Source organism: Muntiacus reevesi, chromosome 11 (genome assembly GCF_963930625.1).
Source record: "Muntiacus reevesi chromosome 11, mMunRee1.1, whole genome shotgun sequence".
In the NCBI taxonomy this organism is placed as follows: Eukaryota; Metazoa; Chordata; class Mammalia; order Artiodactyla; family Cervidae; genus Muntiacus; species Muntiacus reevesi.
This window is the reverse complement of record NC_089259.1, coordinates 23838269-23856465: the sequence shown is the minus strand read 5'-3', so window position 1 is coordinate 23856465 and position 18197 is coordinate 23838269. Positions and strand designations below refer to the sequence as shown.

Sequence of the window (18197 nt, the reverse complement as noted above, 5' to 3'; positions counted from 1 at the left end):
TGAGAGTAGACCCCATTCTAGCAAAAACAGAGGGTGCTGGGGACTGGGACAGTCCAAGAGGGGTCAGAGGAGGCAGCATTGCAGCTGTGTTCCAAATTATAGGCCTGCACCCAGGTCACCCGCTATTCACTTAAGCGTCACAAGCAAACAGCCACTGACACCAGTCTCTTCCCAAAGTCTACTTCTTTTTGTTTTAATAATTCTTTTCTTTTTTTCCTTGACGTGGGCCATTTTTAAAGTCTTTATTGAATTTGTTACAATATCATTTCTGTTTTCCATTTTGCTTTTTTGGCTGTGAGGCACGCGAGATCTTAGTTCCCCCAACCAGGGACTGAACCCTCACCCCCTGCATTAGAAGCCTTAATCACTGGACCGGCAGGGAAATGCCCACTTCTCTGTCTGGACAATGTGTCCAGGCTGCTTCCCTATGAAGCCCCGAGCTGCCCCTCTAATGCAAGCCTTCTGTACTTCCACATGAACTGCAGGGTCTGATCAGAGTCTTGCAGTTTCTGATGTGTAGGAACAAATTCATCTTTTTCTTTTCTTTCTCTTCTTTTTAAAAGGATGGCTGTCCCAGGGTATCCAGCATGTCACTATAAAGTCTGTCAGGAAAGCGCCACCCAAACCAAGAATTCTTAACCTGTATCCATCAGACCAAGAGCTCTTAATCTGGATCCTAGCTTTGAGGATATGTAACTTCTTGAAAGTGAAGGCGCTTGTGTGTGTGCACATGCATGTATGTGTGTGTACACACGGCTGTGCATGGAAACGTTTATTTTTCTGGAGTAGAGTCCATACCTCTCATTAAGTCCTCATGAAGGAGCCTATTCCCCAGGAGATTAAAAAATCAGTGATTCAGACCATGGCTCACCAAATTGAAGCCTGCAAGCCAAACCGGGCCACAGCTAGATAAAAAAGTTTTACTAGGACACAGCCTGCTTGTGTACTTCTGTATTGTCTGAGGCTGCCTTCATTCGGCAATTTAAGCAGATTTAAGGGATAGCAGCAAAGACAACATGGTTTGTTAAGCCTAAGATATTTACTATCAGACTCTTTGCGGAAAAAGGTGCTAACCTCCAATTTAGACTCTATCTTTAATTTTTGGCCACACCTCCCAACATGTGGGATCCTAGTTCCCCGACCAGGGATCGAACCCATGTCCTCTGCACTGGAAGAACACAGTCCTAACCACTCGAATGCCATGGAAGTCCCTAGACAATATTTTTTTAGAATCATTCACTGCACTTGAATGGTTACTTGCGAATAATTCACCATTCAAATCCAAAGGTGAGCATATAATCTTTGAATCAGTTTCCTGCCCTAACTGGCGAGTTCATAGATTACTTGATGGACTCCAGACACCCCTCCTCCTGTCCTCCTTAGAAGTCTGCTGGACAGAGGAGTGACTGAGAGAGAAGAGTGAGAATTCTTCCAAGAGGACGCTGCCACAGGCGGCCTGGCCAAGCTTCCTTTACAAACTGCTAGCAAAGAGACAGTTAAGCAAGAGAATTATCATCACTCTAAATAATTCACAGTCCTGCTGCTGGCTACAAACCAAAGATGAGAAATTATATAATTAGCTGCAGCGCATTTAAGGGACTGTATAAAAGATGCTAATGCTATCACCACTTTCAGGCCAAGCTGCAGAAATGATGCCATCTATTAACTAGTCTGTAAGATTGGTCCAAATAAAGAGAAACATCCTAAAGGGTATTTCCAAAATAATACTATCAATCAGCTTGATAGAAAACTTTTCTTGGGCCTCGGATTAAGAAAAAGTGTTAACTCCATTTGAATGTGGTCTAAGTTGCATACTTCCTTTTTCAAAGCATTCTTTATATTAACTGTATTATCTTTAAGACAAGAATCTTTTCTGTGCATTTTGGTGGTTGTTTTGGATAGCTCTCATCATTCTGATCTGTTTGCTGGCAGATCAGGGTATGTATGCAGATCTGAATACATGCACTGAGAACAAAGCAAGCAGACGCCATATAAACATGACCACACTGAACCTCAAGTTTATGCAGAATTATTCTACATTAGTGTCTCCCATGCTTGAAACCTCAAGGACACTATGCCTTATCTAAACCTGCAGTTTGCATGTGAAGCCAGGTGTGTGAGGCAAGGAGAGAGAACTGCAGAGTCAGATGAAATGAGATGATGTGTGTGAAAATCACATTGCCGAGTGTCGGTGGCCCATGTTCGATTAGAGATCTCAATGGACGCAATAAAAAGAACTAGGGTTTGAGCTCTGATTCTATCCAGACTGCTTTGGGGTCCTGCCCTTGGGTGAGTCAGACTTCGGTGTCTTTGTTTCTGAGGCAGAGAGAGCAGTACATAATATTTTCAACCAGGCTGCTAAGTGCCTCTAGGTCCCACATTGCTCGAGTCAGCTGTGCATTATTTACAACTGCATCCCCATCCACACCCTCCCATGCACCCCACTCCACACACTCTCCCTTCCCTCCCTACTTCGTTCTTCATTGCACTTATCTTCTGATGTTTATGCAATTCACTTACCAGTTTGCTTATTAAATACCTTCCTCTCCCAGAATATAAGCTCCATGTGGGCAAAAGTTTTTTTCTCACTTTAGTTTACTGTTAAATACTTGCTGCTCAGTATGGGATCTGGCACATAGACATTCACTAAATAGCAGTCAAATTCAGTAGAATTTATATCTATATGTATACACATATATAAGACCAGAATCCTTGACATAATAAGTTGAATTCATACTGCCTCTAAACCCTCCAAAGTATATTCATTGATCCTACTTTTCATATTTGCGAAATCAATTGTATATGGTAACATTTAATATCTTATTTGAGGAAGAAGAAACAACAGTACTCCTTTTTTCCCATAGGTTTTTAAAGCTAATCCTAATGCCACCTAATCTTCTGACTTTAAATGGCATTCTCAGAATAATTCTGTTGAAAGATAATCAATTGTGAAATGAACAACCGAAAAATTATTAAAACAGAATACTCACTGAAAAGACTGATGCTGAAGCAGAAGCGCCAACACTTTGGTCACCTGATGCAAAGAACTGAGTTACTGGAAAAGACCCTGATGCTGGGAAAGATTGAAGGCAGGAGGAGGAAGGGATGACAGAGGATGAGATGGTTGGATGGCATCACGAACTCAATGGACATGAGTTTGAGCAAACTCTGGGAAATCCTGAAGGACAGTGAAGCCTGGCATGCTGCAGTCCATGGGGTTGCAAAGAGTTGGACCCGACTTAGTGGCTGAACAACTATAGCAACAGGTTTAGCTAAACTGTCCCTAAAATTCAGGCGCAACCATACAAAAGGAGAGATCTTTTTTCCAGTGATCATCAACTCGAAAGATTTACAACCTCAGTTCTCAATAGTTGAGCAGGGAGTTTTGTGGTCCTACCAGAGAAATGTCCCAGCTGTCCTATCGGTGGGACACCCTACAAGTGATCGAAAGATAATTACTGAGCCATGGGCTCTGGTGTACTAAAGGTAGAGATTGATCACTGAAGTAAAGGTAGAGATTGATGTTGTCTTGAGAGAAAAAGGATGCTAGCTCTCCCTCTGGACCACAGTTTTCCTTCACTCATCCCCTCCTCTGCATCCAGAGATGCAGGGTCTTTTATTTCTATTGCTGGCACTTCTTGACAGGATTGCTGAGTTTTTTGGACTTTGTTCTGATGATCTGATAAGATTCGTATGAATTTAGAGAAACTCCTTCAGAGCTGTTATATTTTTTAAAAATAATTTTATTCATTTATTGGCTGTGCTGGGTCTTCAGCGCTAGAGGGATTTTATCTAGTTGTTGCACATGGGCCTCTCACCGTGGTCGCTTCCCTTGTTGTGGAGCATGGGCTTTGGGGCGCAGGCTCAATAGTTGCGGGACATGGGCTCAGTTTCTCCACAGTATGTGGGATCTTCTGGAATCAGGGCTCGAACCCATGCCTCCTGCATTGGCAGGCAGATTTTTTTTTTTTTTTTTTAACACTGAGCCACCAGGGAAGCCCCAGATTTGTTTAGGTCTCCAAAAAAAGTGAAGACTCCTGATTTCACAATGACCTTGCTTATTGATACATCAATATAAGTCACTCCTACAATCATTTTTTTTATTTTTTACTAAGAGTTTTATACATTTGCTTATTTTCCAGATCCATTGAGAGAAAAAATCTAGCTGTAAGGAGCAAAGATTCATATAACATCAGGATCTTATTATATTTCAGTTATTCTGAATACTTACAGGAGTGAAAATCTGTAAAGACAACCTATATCCACACTTGTATCAATTACCCAACTTTGAAACTTGATTTTAGAATCACCTTCACACCAAGTATTTTTCCTTAGTAAGCCACTTCATCTGCTTTCCAGGAAGTAGACATTAACTTCCCAGAACTTTATTGAAACTCCAAGAATCCTTGACATACAGAAGTCTCTTAACACACTCTTGCTGCGGGAACTGGATCGGCAGATTTCACAGGAACAAAAGGCTGAGTGCATATGCCCTGTGGACCTATGTTAAGAAGAAAGCTCGAACTGTACCCCTCTGTACTAGGAACATGTGTGGGTCCAGGGAGGGGGACAAAAGAACATGCTGTCCTCCTCTACAGGACTGGTGCCCAGATGGAGGAAGAGAATGACCCAACCAAAGCTGGACACTGCCACTGTCACCCCCGAGGAAACACATGAAGTTTATTGTAGCCTTTTATGCCTTTTTCTTTTTGTCTGAGAGCTTGCAGGCAGCTATGCTACTGCCAGTCTTCAGCGAGACAGGCCCCTAGCAGCAGAACTCAGCTGGCAGGAGAAGGGGCCAGCAAGCCAGGCAGACCTCATTTCAACTTTATTCTCCGTCATTACTTATCCACAGGCAGAGCGCGGATGTTGAAAGCTCTTAAATGGCTAACGTTAATAAGATGTTGGCTGGCATGGAAACAATGAAAGTCCTGGATGGAGGTTCAGATATGCACTTAAAGGAGAACCTGACTTGACATCACTATCAGAAGCCCCAGGGAATTCAGCAGGCCACAAGTTGAGCATGAACTCGCGTTGTTGGGCAATAGTTTAAAGAGGCCAGCGTCACTCTGAGGCTGCATGTGAACAAATTGGATGCCTTTATTAAGTTCATATTCCCTAAACTGTTCAAAGCCCCCAAGGAATACAGAATTCAATGCTGGGTTTATTTTAAGGAGGATATTGCTGACCACAAAGTATCCAGAGAAATGTCACCGGGATAGTAGGGTGGTCTTAAGAAAGCTTTGCCTAATAAACCTGGATAAAAATTTGGGGGAAGTAACGGGCCTCAGTCCTCAAGTATCTGAAGCATTGACAGGTGGAGCAGATTCCTACACGAATTCAACCATCCCTGGAGAAGGGAAGAGCTACCCACTCCAGTAGTCTTGCCTGGAGAATCGCCATGGATGGAGGAGCCTAGCAGGCTACAATACATGGTGTCGCACAGGACTTGGACACGACTGAGTGACTAGCATTTCTTGGGCACTTAACCGTATTCAGGGCACTGTAATAGGTGCTGTGTTATAGAAATTAATGACACCCAGGACCAGCCTGAAGGCACTTGTAGTTAAGATGAAATGAGGAGTCTGGGACCCCCGTCTTTTATTCCAGTTCTATTACCTAGTAAGTATATGATTTCGAACAGCTTCTTATCTGCTATTAATGTCACTGTAGGGCCACATGGCAAGAATTTTTCTGAGAATGAAATGAGATAAAGATGGATAAAAAGAATGAGAAATTAGTAACTGATTGAAAGCAAGTAGACGGGGTAAGTTTTACCACTAAGTCCACTCTTCTTTTTTTTTTTTTAACACTGAACTGTTTATTTTGTATTGGGGTATAGTCATCACCACCTCAGTGAACATGAGTTTCAGCAAACTACAGGAGATAGTGATGGACAGGGAAGCCTCGTGTGCTGCAGGCCATGAGGTTGCAAAGAGTCAGACACGATTTAGCAACTAAACTACAACAACAAATGGCCAATTTACGATGTTGTGGTGGTTTCAGATGAACAGTAAAGGGACTCAGCCGTACATACACATGTATCCATCCTTCCCCAAACCACCCTCCCATTCGGGCTGCCACATAACATTGAGCAGAGTTCCACATGCCAAAGGCCACTTTTGAATGAAACCTCAAAGGACAGAAGGGAGTTGGGTTTTGGGTGACACAGGAGAAAGGGCAGAAGAACATTCCCGGTGGATGGGACAGTATGAGCAAAGGCAGAGATGCAGAAAATAAAGGAGTCTTTGGGGAGACCAGCAATCAGTGCTGTGGCTGGAGGACACAGGAAGAGGAAAGTGATGAGAACACTCTACAAAGACACAATGAAGCTGACTTACTGCACGGGAGGACTAGAACTGCATGCCAAGGAGGACCTGGGCAGTGCAAGGCTCATCAAGGGAATTTAGGAGAATCAATCTGTGTGCAAACATGGCTGGAATCAGGAAAGCAAAGTGAAGAATCTTTGTAAGTCTAAGCAAGAGATTATGAGAAAGGAACCCAAGATAAAGGCAGTGACAATGGAAATCAGGAGAATAAAACTGTTGGACAGGAGGAGTGAAGGTGAGCAGACAACAGAAGACAACTCCATGGTGACAACCTTGTGGTTGAGGAGAAGGCTGAAGCCATGCACTAGAATGGGAAACACAGAAGCAGAATAAAGTTGACCAAGAAGATGATACATTCAGCTGTGGACTGTGTTGGATTTCAGGTGGCTATGGAAAAATTGGAAAGCAGTTCATGAGAGAAAGTTGGAAATATGGTTCAGGGGCTCATGAGAGGAGTCAGGGTTAGAGATGTAGGTTTGAGAGGAGGTACATTTAAAGATGAAGCATGTGTTGTCAAACATAAACGAACTTGGGTTTGAACTCTGCCTTCCACACTAACTAGCTGTGTGGCCTTGGACAAATTGCTTATCATCAAAGCCTTAATTTCCTTAATTGTAAAATTGGGAAAATTATACATACTTCAAAGGCTCTGCTTATTGCATACCATCTGGTTGCCATTTGTCACCGTCACTGTCTACCATAACCATCACTGCTGAAACCATTAAGGTAGATGAATTTGGCTAGGAACAGAGAGCAATTAAGTAGAAAAAAAAAGTTGAGGAATGAATCTTAGGGAACAACTATGAGGGGATATATGACAGAAGAATAAACTTGAAAGAAGCTTAGGAAGAGTCAAGGAAGTGGGCAGAAGATCAGGACAGACCATGAAGGAAAAGGGGCATCAGCAAAAACATCCAATGTGTCTCTATTCCTGCCCTGGAACTATGTTCATCTCTACCGCTTTGTAGAGACACAGATGTAGAGAATGGATGCATGGATACAGGAGCTGGGCTGGGGGGCGGGGAAGGGAAGGGTGGAATGAATTAAGAGATTGGATTTGACATAAATACACTACCTACCATGGGTAACGTAAATAGCTCGCGGGAATCTGCTCTGTAGCCCAGGAAACTGCTCTGTGATGACCTAGATGCGTGGAGAGGGTGGGGGCAGCCCAGGAGGGAGGGAACACATGTGGAGGCATTGCTGATTCACTTCGTCTTACAGCAGAAACCAACACAAAATTGTAAGGCAATTATACTTGATTTAAAAAAATAAAGACAAAACAAATACTTCCAAGGAGTCAGGAAGGAAAAACATGGAGAACACAGGATATAGTGATGTGATGATCACCCTTGTTCAGTGAAACTATTATGTAAGGGGAAATGAGATTTTCACCCAAACTCCAAAGTGGTGTGTATCAGATACACAGAGTGAATTGCAAGACTGATAAGCTTCTAGAAAGGTCCATGTAGACGCAAAGAAATGATTGCCGGCCTTAAGTCTTCTCACCCACTTTCAAAGGTATAAGAGGCTTAATTCATTAGAGAGAAAGGGGACTTCTGAAATGGATCTCTTTAGAAAGAGCTGCGCTGTGAGCCCCTGAATCCCAAAGGAGGGAAGATGCTCCCTCTCATCCCAGCTGGGGCTCCCCTGGGAGATCTGAAGAGCTCGGTCAGTGTCATCCATGGACGGAGGGAGATAACAGACTGGTATTTGAGTGTCTGGTTTTTCTTCCGAGAACCTCTGGCAGCAGAGTAAAGGAGATTCGCTGGCACTGAGTGGCCTGTGGTTGGGGCAAAAGACATATGAGTGTAGTGACAGATCTGAGGGAGTGAGCTGGCATGAAGATCATTTACATTCTTCTCGAGAGGATCATCTGAGGCCAACAAGCAGAGCTTGGGAACACCAGGACTAAGGGAGAAGTAGCCAAAACTGGAAGAAACTGAACTCACCACATCGAAGAAGACTTGGATGTTCCCAGTGAGAGTCCCTGAGGAACCGATGCAAACACTCACAAGAGACTTCGCTGAGCACCTGCGCTCATGCCCAGAGAGGCTAAGCCACCGCAGCACAGTCACGAGGACCCACCACCCGCTCCTCATCACCCAGCCCCACTGCCCTGTTCCCTGCTCCGACCCTGGAAGGATCAATAGCACAGAGGCGGCGAGTAAAGAGGAAAGAAGGTATCAACTCCCCCTTTTTTTTCCTGCAGAGAAAGAACTCACTACATTGGGCCCTGGATCCATAAGAAAAAACCATTCCAATCTGGAGTGACTACTACATAGGACTACCTGTTTCCACTTCTGAACTGAGATGATGGTTTGTAGCTAGAAGAGTTCACATTTTTTACTATCTTAGGAAAGAAAAGTCTTTTTTTTTTTTTAAAGATTTTTTTTCTTTTGACTGGAAGTCTTAATTGAATTTGTTATAACATTCCTTCTCTTTTATGTTTTGGTTTTTTCACTGCAAGGCATGTGGGATTTCAACTCCCTGACCAGGGATCAAACCAGCATCCTCTGCACTGGAAGAAATAGTGGAGGACAATTTTGTAAATTAAAAAAAACAACAAAAACTTTTGTGTTTTCAGCATACCATTTACCCAAAGGTATAAAACGTGAGTCAGGATGAGGCGATGGAGGTTTCAAGGACAGTATTTTTAAAGCTGTTTGGCAGAGACAGAAAGGCACTGTGGTTTGATGAAATGATTGACAGCTCCTTTAGGATAGGAGAAATTGAAGCATGATCATGAGTTGAGAAGAAAGAGATTATAAAACCGAGGTAAAACAACAAATGTTCAGGAACAAGAGGAAGGGAATGCTGAAAAGGCAAGGCCACAAATAAGAGAGAAGACAAAGTCAAGAAGATTATCATTGCCAAAGAAAGACTCTTCTTCCTTTGAAATATGGGAGGAGGGGAGAAAATGAGTGAATGTTCAGAGACATTTTGGGTCTAGAAGGACAATGAAATAAAATAGTTTACTGTGAATTGACTTTGATCATCCTGGTGGTCTACGAGGAAAGTTCATCTTCTAAGAATGAAGGCAGTGGGTGGGTTTTACTACTCTGGAGGGCAGAAATAGGACCCCTGTGAACAGGTCAGAGAGAGATTTATTTAGGGTCAATATAAGAAAAAACTTATTTAAAAGCAGCATTAGTGGGAAGTGGAACTGGCCTTCTTATAAAGGTGTAAGTTGCCAAAATAGAGTGCTTTAGTTGGGGATAGATGAACAACTGTTGCGGTGCTGTCAGGAGGGACTGTAAACTCATGGTTTCCAAGACGCCTCATGCATATGATTCATTCTCAATGTTACATTTTGTAGGTTTTTTCATGTCAACAATTCAGGTGTCACTGTTACTGAATATAAGAAAAAGAAGCCCCATGAGGACTGGAAGAGAAAACATAAAGAAAAGATGGCATGTGTTAATTAATAATGGCATGTATAGTAATACAATGTCTTTCTTTCCTAAGGAGAAAATCATCTTTTCATAGAAAAGGAACTAGCTGGTACTTGAGTTAGATTCTGTCTCCAAAGTATAATGTGTCTCTCTCTACATGTCTCCAAAGTATCTACAGGCCTTCAAGCTAGGCAGCGAATTAAATTAGAAAATATCACTATGTTCTGGGGAACTTTATATTTACGCATGAGCTGAAATGTAGCCATGGAGGAGGAAGTCTCCAGAACCCCTTTAATTTTTCTACAGCTAAGATGCAATTGGGAACTTACTGACAAGAGCAAAGCATGTAAGCCAATGGGCTTTCTGTTTAGAATTCATAATAACTCATACCAGATTTTCTATTCAAAAAGAAAAGGTCACAGAAACGTGGCAATTATTCACCACTACAGTTATAATTTTTTTAAAAAATAAGAACTGTACATTTCTTACATCAAAATCTATTGAACCTATCAAGTATTCCAGCATCAGGTACCACACATCTGAAATAAATCTGCTCACAGATTCCATTTAAACGGGCCACATCATCCTATTAAAATTTAAACCTATAAAGAATTGTCAGTCTGTTGTGACCTGTCAGATATTTTACCACAATATTACTTCAAAGAGATAAAATATACAAGCAAAAATTAATATTCTGAGTCAAAGTTCAGCAGCCAAGATACTCTGACAGCTTCAGACATAAGCAATATTAAAAGTCATAGAAGGGTCTTATTTCATGGAAGTGTTACTGTCTACAATTATTTGTGTCTAGTGCACTGCCTGGCACATGGTAAGTTAGCTTAGCTTACTGAATAAATGAATGGATGTATGAAAGAATGGGCTTCCCTGGTGGCTCAGATGGTAAAGAATCTGCCTGCAATGCAGAAGACCATCCCTAGTTGGGAAGATCCCCTAGAGGACAACGTGACAACCCACTCCAATATTCCTGCCTGGAGAATCCCCATGGACAGAGGAGCCTGGTGGGCTCCACATGAAAGAATGAATGACTTTTGCTGGCAGTAGCTCAAAAGCCACTTTGTGAGGAGGTCTGGCCAACCCAGACAGTAAGCGTCTTTCTGGGGTCCCCAGTGACCTTGTTTCTCGGCATCACCAGCCCCAGGACAGAGCAGCAGATCCATTAAAATCCCTCTAACCCAAATCATCGTGGACCTAAGGGCTGGGAGTTCCTGAACATCGTCAGTTTTAGAAATCTGACTGGGTCTAAATGTCATTTGGTTTAACTCTTCCAGAGATCCCTCCAGAAAAGGGTGGGTATCTTCAAAGGTTACTGCATCTCTTCTCACCTCCACCACAGGAATAAAAGTTGAGAGTGGGAAAAAAGCAATAGATAATCACTTTTTTGTTCTAAAGCGCCCCAGTAGCAAATCTTAGTGACATCTGCCTCCAATTAAGTCTTTCCAATGCAGCTTTGTGGCTGAGTCCAGCTGCAGTCCACCAGGAGGTATATTTCAGCTGAGGTGTCATTCACTAACATCATTCACTAAAGTAATAAGGAACACAGTTTTGAACGTGCTTTGACATTTATTATCTCATTTGAGGTCCATTACAACCCGGGGAGGGGGGGGAGGTGTTTTACGGAATGGAAAGCAGGCTTGGAGATGGAGAGACCACACAGCAAGCAGGACACCAGGCTTGGGCCAGACCTTCGTCTCCTAACCCTCTCCCAGTACTGCTTCCACTAGGCTGGGTTCTAACCCTACTTTCTCATCACCCCAGAGCTGGGGAAAGCAATGAGGACCCTGTGGTGCCTGGTGTAGCTTCTGCTGCGTCTCATTCAGGACCTGAGCCCTTGTTTCCAAGGTCAGGATGGAATACTTCTGGGAACATGTGTCAAGAGGGTCCTGGGTACCCGATACCATAGGGTCTACAAGAGAAAGAGGAAACATCCCTTCTCGAATCACACACCCAGGAAGAACACTCTACTCCAGATGGGTCTGTCTACTGCAGGAGAAACCTGGACCCGAATTCCCCAGAGACAGGACTCTTTGTTACAGCAACCTTAGGAGACAGATAGACAACACCCAAACAAAAATATGTAAGTCTGAAGTCATGCCTATTAACACTAAGGAATTAATATTAATGCCTATTAACATTAAGGAATCAAGGGCACAGGGGAACTGGTAAACAGAGAGGATGAGCAGAAAGAGAAAGGCAAATACCATATGACACCACTTATACGTGGAATTTAAAATAGGACACAGATGCACTTATCTACAAAACAGACTCACAGACAGAAAACAGGCCTGTGGTTGCCAAGGGGAGAGGGGAGAAGGGGAGGGACGGACTGGGAGTTTGGGGTTAGCAGATGCAAACTAGTATATGTAGAACGGATAAACAGCAAGGGCCCATGGCATAGTACAGCAATGTATATTCAGTATGCTGAATCCTGAAACAAACCATAACGGAAAAGAATATAAAAAGGAATGTGTGTGTGTGTGTAACACCAAATCAGTTTGCTATACAGCAGAAATTAACACAACATTGTAAATCAACTCATTTCAACAAAAATATTAAATTTAATTTTTAAAAAAAGGATGAGTGAGATTTAAACTCCTGAGCAGGTGTCGGGCCTGGCAGGGGTGAAGTAAGCAGGTGAGGAAACTGGCCAAGAGACTTTGGGGGGGGGTGTTGGCTTTGAGGGGTGGACAGAAGGTGACATCCTGTGACAGGCTCCTCACCAAGGAGTTGCTTTACCCTCCTGGGTAGAGGTAGGCATTTCTCAACAAAATCCTCTCACTTTTTAAGGGCAACAAATTATAAATTCGTCAGTTTATCATCAACATATAAGCAAAACTGTGTGAAGCTTCCTGTCTCCAATTTGGCATTTCCCTTGACTACGTTTCATCATTTCTAAATGAGACCACAAGCCACGACTGAAGAAGGATCCACCGGCCTGTGTCTCTATATATAGTCCTTCATCCACCACAGTAGAAGGTGCTAAGAATCCAGTGATTGATGACGATATTGCTAAAATGGTTACATTTGGAGCTGGAAGACGGAAGGTATTTTTTTTTCCATGAAAACGGGGGAGGAAGAAAGCCCCCTCACGGTTTCTAATACTGATCTGGCTCCACTGTAGTCCCGTGAAATAAACATCTATAAAGTCACACTGTCTCACTGGAAAAGACCTTAAGAGCCGTCTCCAGGAGCTTTCCCAGAAGTCATTAGGGGAGGTAACGCTGCTAATCCTGAACTCTCTGCGAGCTGGCTTAATTTCGAGAGACAAAATAAAAGTGCTGCCTTGTGGCAAAAGCCCACTTCTTGGTGCCATTAAACCAAGCAAAGCTTCTGCGCCAATATTAATTCAGTCATTGCTGGCCCCCGCCTCCCCGTTGCTCCCCCTTTCAGGAAGCCCCTATGGAAGATGCCAAAGGAAGCCTCGACCTGCAAATATCGTTTAGCAAGTACAGATAAGCTGCAGCAAATCATGTTCAGAGCACTTAAAAAAAAAAAGATTCAAATGTTAATACATTAGCGCCAGAACATGCTGTACAAGCGATGGGGAAACTGCAGTTGTCAACGTGTGAATTTAGTCTCGGGGTAGGTTCATGCCAGGAAGTAAAAAAAAAAATCTCAATTTAGACTTCTTCTCTATCCCTACCCCCAAGCCACGTGCTTCCCGGAGGATATGGGGGAGTACACGGTTACTCAGCAGATGTACTCCACACCAAGAAACACTTGGGGTATATTCATCCCAGGAAAGGATGTGCGGTTCTCCCTTTGTCATTAAAGTTTTAGTCTGAGGCAGTCCTTCATGGGGCCAAGCCATACATCATGGGCAACATCCCCTGACTCCCGCGTGTGTGTGTATGCGTGTGCATGAGTGTGCGTGTATATATATATATGCATTCTTATTCATGAGAAAGGTTTCTACAGGGAAATCACAGGGATTTTGCTGTTCTACGTTTCAGAAAGCTGGCCTGCCCATCACAGCAGATGGACACGAGTAGGCTGCAGCCGCCTGGGTTGAGTGAACACTGTCAAGGGCGAAAGCTCACCCCAAGCCCGCCCCAAGAGAGGCAAGATAGGGGAGAAGGTCCGAGTCTCCCTGGGGGTTGGGGGCACATGGAGGGCGGCAGAAGCCCAGGCCAGCTCTGCTGACCTGAAACCGAGCCGGGTTCCAGTTCAAGTCTGATAGGCTGCTTTTTGCTGTTATCAAAGCAGCAGACTCAAACTTTCATTTCAGAATGCATCTGGTGTCTCCGTCCATCCCATCAGAAACAGCTATTTTCTTCAAATTGGAAATAAGGAGGTTTATTCTTCTCAAAACTGTGCTGTTGGCTCTTCTGCCTGACTTCTAACCTTCACTTCTTTTGCACAACAGCTAAGCTGTTTCATCCAAAAAAGGGGTGGGCTGGGGGAGCCCACCCCTGGACATTACATGAGTGATAGATTTGCATCAATCTTTGTCTCCAAGGAGAGTCTATCAGAGATAAAGATGCAAAGTATTTAGAGAAAACGTAATTAGAGGGAAAGAGGTACCAAACCACTCTTTCAACCAAAACATCAATAACTTAAATCTCTTCAAGTGATAGAGCTACAAAAACTTTTATTAGGCATTTAAAGTTTTAATGATAAAGGGGCAGCCTCTCTTATTCTTATCCCTCCCTATACACCTGAAGTCATTTTAAAATGAAATAACTGTAATGTGTTTAAATGCATGTACCTGATATGCATATGTGCATATAATACAGACAGTCTCTGTGAATGTACATCAGTCATATTTGGAGCTCCAGTATTTCCCACCCACTTGGTCAAAAGCTCATTAATTTATCTGCATTTACCTAAGCAAGAAATTCATTATCACTTCAAAAAGTATTTCCAAGCAGCAACAATCTGAACTAACAATAAATATGTACTATGTCCCTAATTAAATCAGAAGTCATATGACTTAGGAAAGGTCTCTCTGTTCAGGGCAATCGTCTTTCCTGTGATGCTGTTAAGATTCTGAGATGATTTATGGTATCAGAAAACATCATTCTTGAAGTTACAACCTTTCACATTCATTTCCTAAGATGTATCTTTCCCTCTTCATCAACGGTTCCTTCTCTATCAATTGGAAAAAAAAAAAATCACATTTCATTTTTAATTGAAGGATACTCTTTTCTTTTTTGATCCTTCACAGATCCAAACAACACACAAATTCTGACGTATTTAAAGGAAAGGGACACAAGACCATCTTTCTCAGGACCTACAGGAGAAAGGAGGCCATGTGAAAGCTGAGTCGAGACACACGCTCAATAACTGTACGATAACATACCTTTCAACTATGAGTTTTGGTAAAAATACATAATTAAAAACGTAGACATCGGCACCATGATTTTTCTATAGAACACCAATATAGTTAACAAAATGGTTATAAATTAGCCACTGGTAATTTACTCTTCTAAACGATTTCACCTTTCCAATGATCATTTCATCTGTTTTCTATATTAAAAAAAATATCAAAGAAATTCAAGATATGGAAAAGCCATGTTGGCTGAGGATCTGAAACTGATTTGGTAGCTTTTGAGTTGACATAATCTTGGCCCGAGTGCAGCTCATTTTGGAAAGCTGCCTCAAATTTCCCCTGGTTTTGAACTTTTTTTTTTTTTGTTTCCTTACCACTTTCATCTAGCAAGAAATCATCCTGGTAACGGAACTTCTCCGGTCCACATGCAATAAAAATGTCATCGTCACCAAAAAAGTCCTGAAGGCACATCACCTACAAGAGAAAAGCATGGCACTCAGCAAGGGGTCAGCAGAACACCAATTACAGCAAAGCATCCCCGCCAGTGGACATCTGCATCCAGCCCCTTCCCATCTAATGGAATCAACAGGGCCGCTCCTCCCGAGGAATTTCAAAGGGAGGTTTTTCAGCATCTGTTACTAGTAAGAAACATGTTCCGTTTCAGTGGTGCAGGAAGGCGGGATAAGGTACATAGAACCGGTAACTGTCACATTTATGACTTGATATATCAATAGGCTAGGAGGTAAGAGCCCTTTATTTTCACAAGAGACTGGACACAGCAACTTGTAGAAAAGGAGTGCTCCTTCACTCCTCTGGTTGCAACCGTCCTGGAGAGCAGTAAAAGTCAGCGCCTGGTTTTAGCAACAAATGTGTTTTCTCGTAACTGATGCCATAGGTACATGATGATGGTCGCTGGGGCAACGACTAGAGAGAAATATTTGTACCCTCACAGGAATAGAACAATCTCCTTTAGGCCCTGTCTGTGCTGTGCTAAGCCGTGCCTGACTCTTTGCGACCCCATGGACTGTAGCCCGCCAGGCTATTCTTTCTCCAGGCAAGAATACTGGGCTAGATTGCCATTTCCTCCTCCAGGGGATCATTCTGACCCAGGGATCAAATCCGCGTCTTCTGCATTGGCAGGAGACTTCTTTTATCACTGAGCCACCTGGGAAGCCCAAAATCGCTTCTACCTCTATCTAAAACAAAAATGGTACCCTTCACAAAAGTAATAATAGAAAAAGTCAGTTATGTCAGAGATTTGGCTCCAGAGACGAAGCAACTGTATCCCTCATCTCAAGCTAAGCTGAACTTTAACACTCGCATGATTCCCTAGCTTGTGGTCACACAAAGGGAAAGTTTTAAAACAACCTTTTGATATTTTATTCAACTTCTTCTCCAACATGAACTTTGAAAGCTAAATGCCGCTTTTCAAGTAAATGTAGTCCAGATGAATAATTCTGAGCTTACTGCTCTCTCTCTGAAGATGTGGATGTGCAGGATAATAATTTTGCTGTTGTTGTTCACAGTATGTATAATGCTAGTAGAAGGCACCGGAAACGCTTCTGATTTCTATCTAGTTTCAATTTTCTTTGACCACTTGGAGCAGACTGTAAAGTGGTCAGGGGAAGGCACCATTCAGACCTGCGTGAAATAGACTTTCATATTTATTTATTGCATTTTCCCTTGGATATTTGAGGGTCAGAGACAAGCCTTCCTGTGTCTGATGTGTGAGATGTTTTTGGTCTGTGCTTCCTGTGAACCCCTCCCTTATGTACTGGTAATTCATCTGCAGGTACTGCTAGGGTTCTGGGGTTCTGCTCCTTGTCAGTTCAACCCGTAACGTGACCCTGACAAGTCAAAGATGCTGGAGCACTTGCAGAAGTAAGGTGGGAAAGGATAGCATCGTTTAGAGCCCCAGATGCAATGCTGTGGAGGCATCAGATAGTTTTTCTCCAATAACCCCTCATTCCCAAACAACTACTTGGCCAGAGTGAAGTCAGAAAGAGAAAAACAAATACCATATATTAACACATTCACGTGGAGTCTAGAAAAATGGTACAGACGAACCTATTTGCAAAGTAGAAACAGAGATACAGATGTAAAGAACAAACACATGGATGCCAAGTGGGGAAGGGAGGTGGATTAGCAGATTGAGATGGACATATATACACTATTGTTACTAAGTGTAAAACAGATAACTAATGTACAGCACAGGGCGCTCTACTCGGCACTCTGTGACCCAAATGGAACGGGAGTACGAGAAAGGGGGGAAACAGACGTACAGACAGCTGATTCTGGAGAAGGAAATGGCAGCTCACTCCAGGATTCTGGCCTGGAAAGTTCCTTGGACAGAGGAGCCTGGAGGGCGACAGTCCATGGGGGTCGCAAAGAGACACAACTGAGCGCACACAAACACACACAGCTGATTCACTTTGCTGCATGGCAGAAACTAACACACACAGTAAAGCAGCTGTCCTCCTATAAAAGTCAAAAACAACAACAAAATCCCCACAAATCACCACTTGGCTGAGGTCTGCAGAACGATCCTTCTCTCACAGTTTGATAGCAAGCATTAAGTGTGAGCAAAGGACATTCGTAGTGGTCAGTGTTTATTCTGTCTCTAAAAGCTTGAAAACACAGGTGACTTAAGAGGGACACTGTAATCATCCAGGAAGATGAACCGAAGGTCTTCAACACTCAGAAGCTTTCATGGTCTACTTGGGTTAATAACAGGCCTTTTGAACTGAGAACCCGCTCTTTGTTTCATTCCTCTCTCTCTGTCAGATTTCAACCATGACTCTCTTCATTTGTATCTTCATGACACAGCACCCCAGCACCGTGACCCCAGCTTTCCTGATCATCGTGGGAGTCATCACAACCAACCCTGCCAAGGCCGTCATCATTTTAGTCGCATAAGTCCATACTGTGCCGACTATCTGTCCATTGGCATATAGCACACAGGCATATAAAAATGAGTAAGAATGGGAAACCACGTCTTATTCAGGCAAAAATATGAACAATTAACCCTAAAAAGCAGTATTTCCTAAAGTGAGAATGATTAATAGAATTTGTGCCCCAAAGGGTCCTATGGCCAAAGGGATTGGGAAAATATTTCTTCAATATAAACAGATTTCTTTATTTCGTGCTATGTCATTTCAGTCCTGTTTGACTCTTTGTGACCCT

General features: G+C 42.9%; 1 protein-coding gene across 2 annotated transcripts in view; it reads right to left on the bottom strand.

Moving 5' to 3' along the window:
- The window catches only part of DCLK1 (doublecortin like kinase 1), a 335403-nt gene that overhangs the window by 140904 nt on the left and 176302 nt on the right, over window positions 1-18197 (bottom strand). For both annotated transcript variants that reach the window (XM_065901788.1, XM_065901789.1), the window contains exon 4: window positions 15389-15488. In XM_065901788.1, the coding sequence (XP_065757860.1) occupies window positions 15389-15488 (100 nt within the window). The remainder of the gene's footprint in view (window positions 1-15388; window positions 15489-18197) is intronic.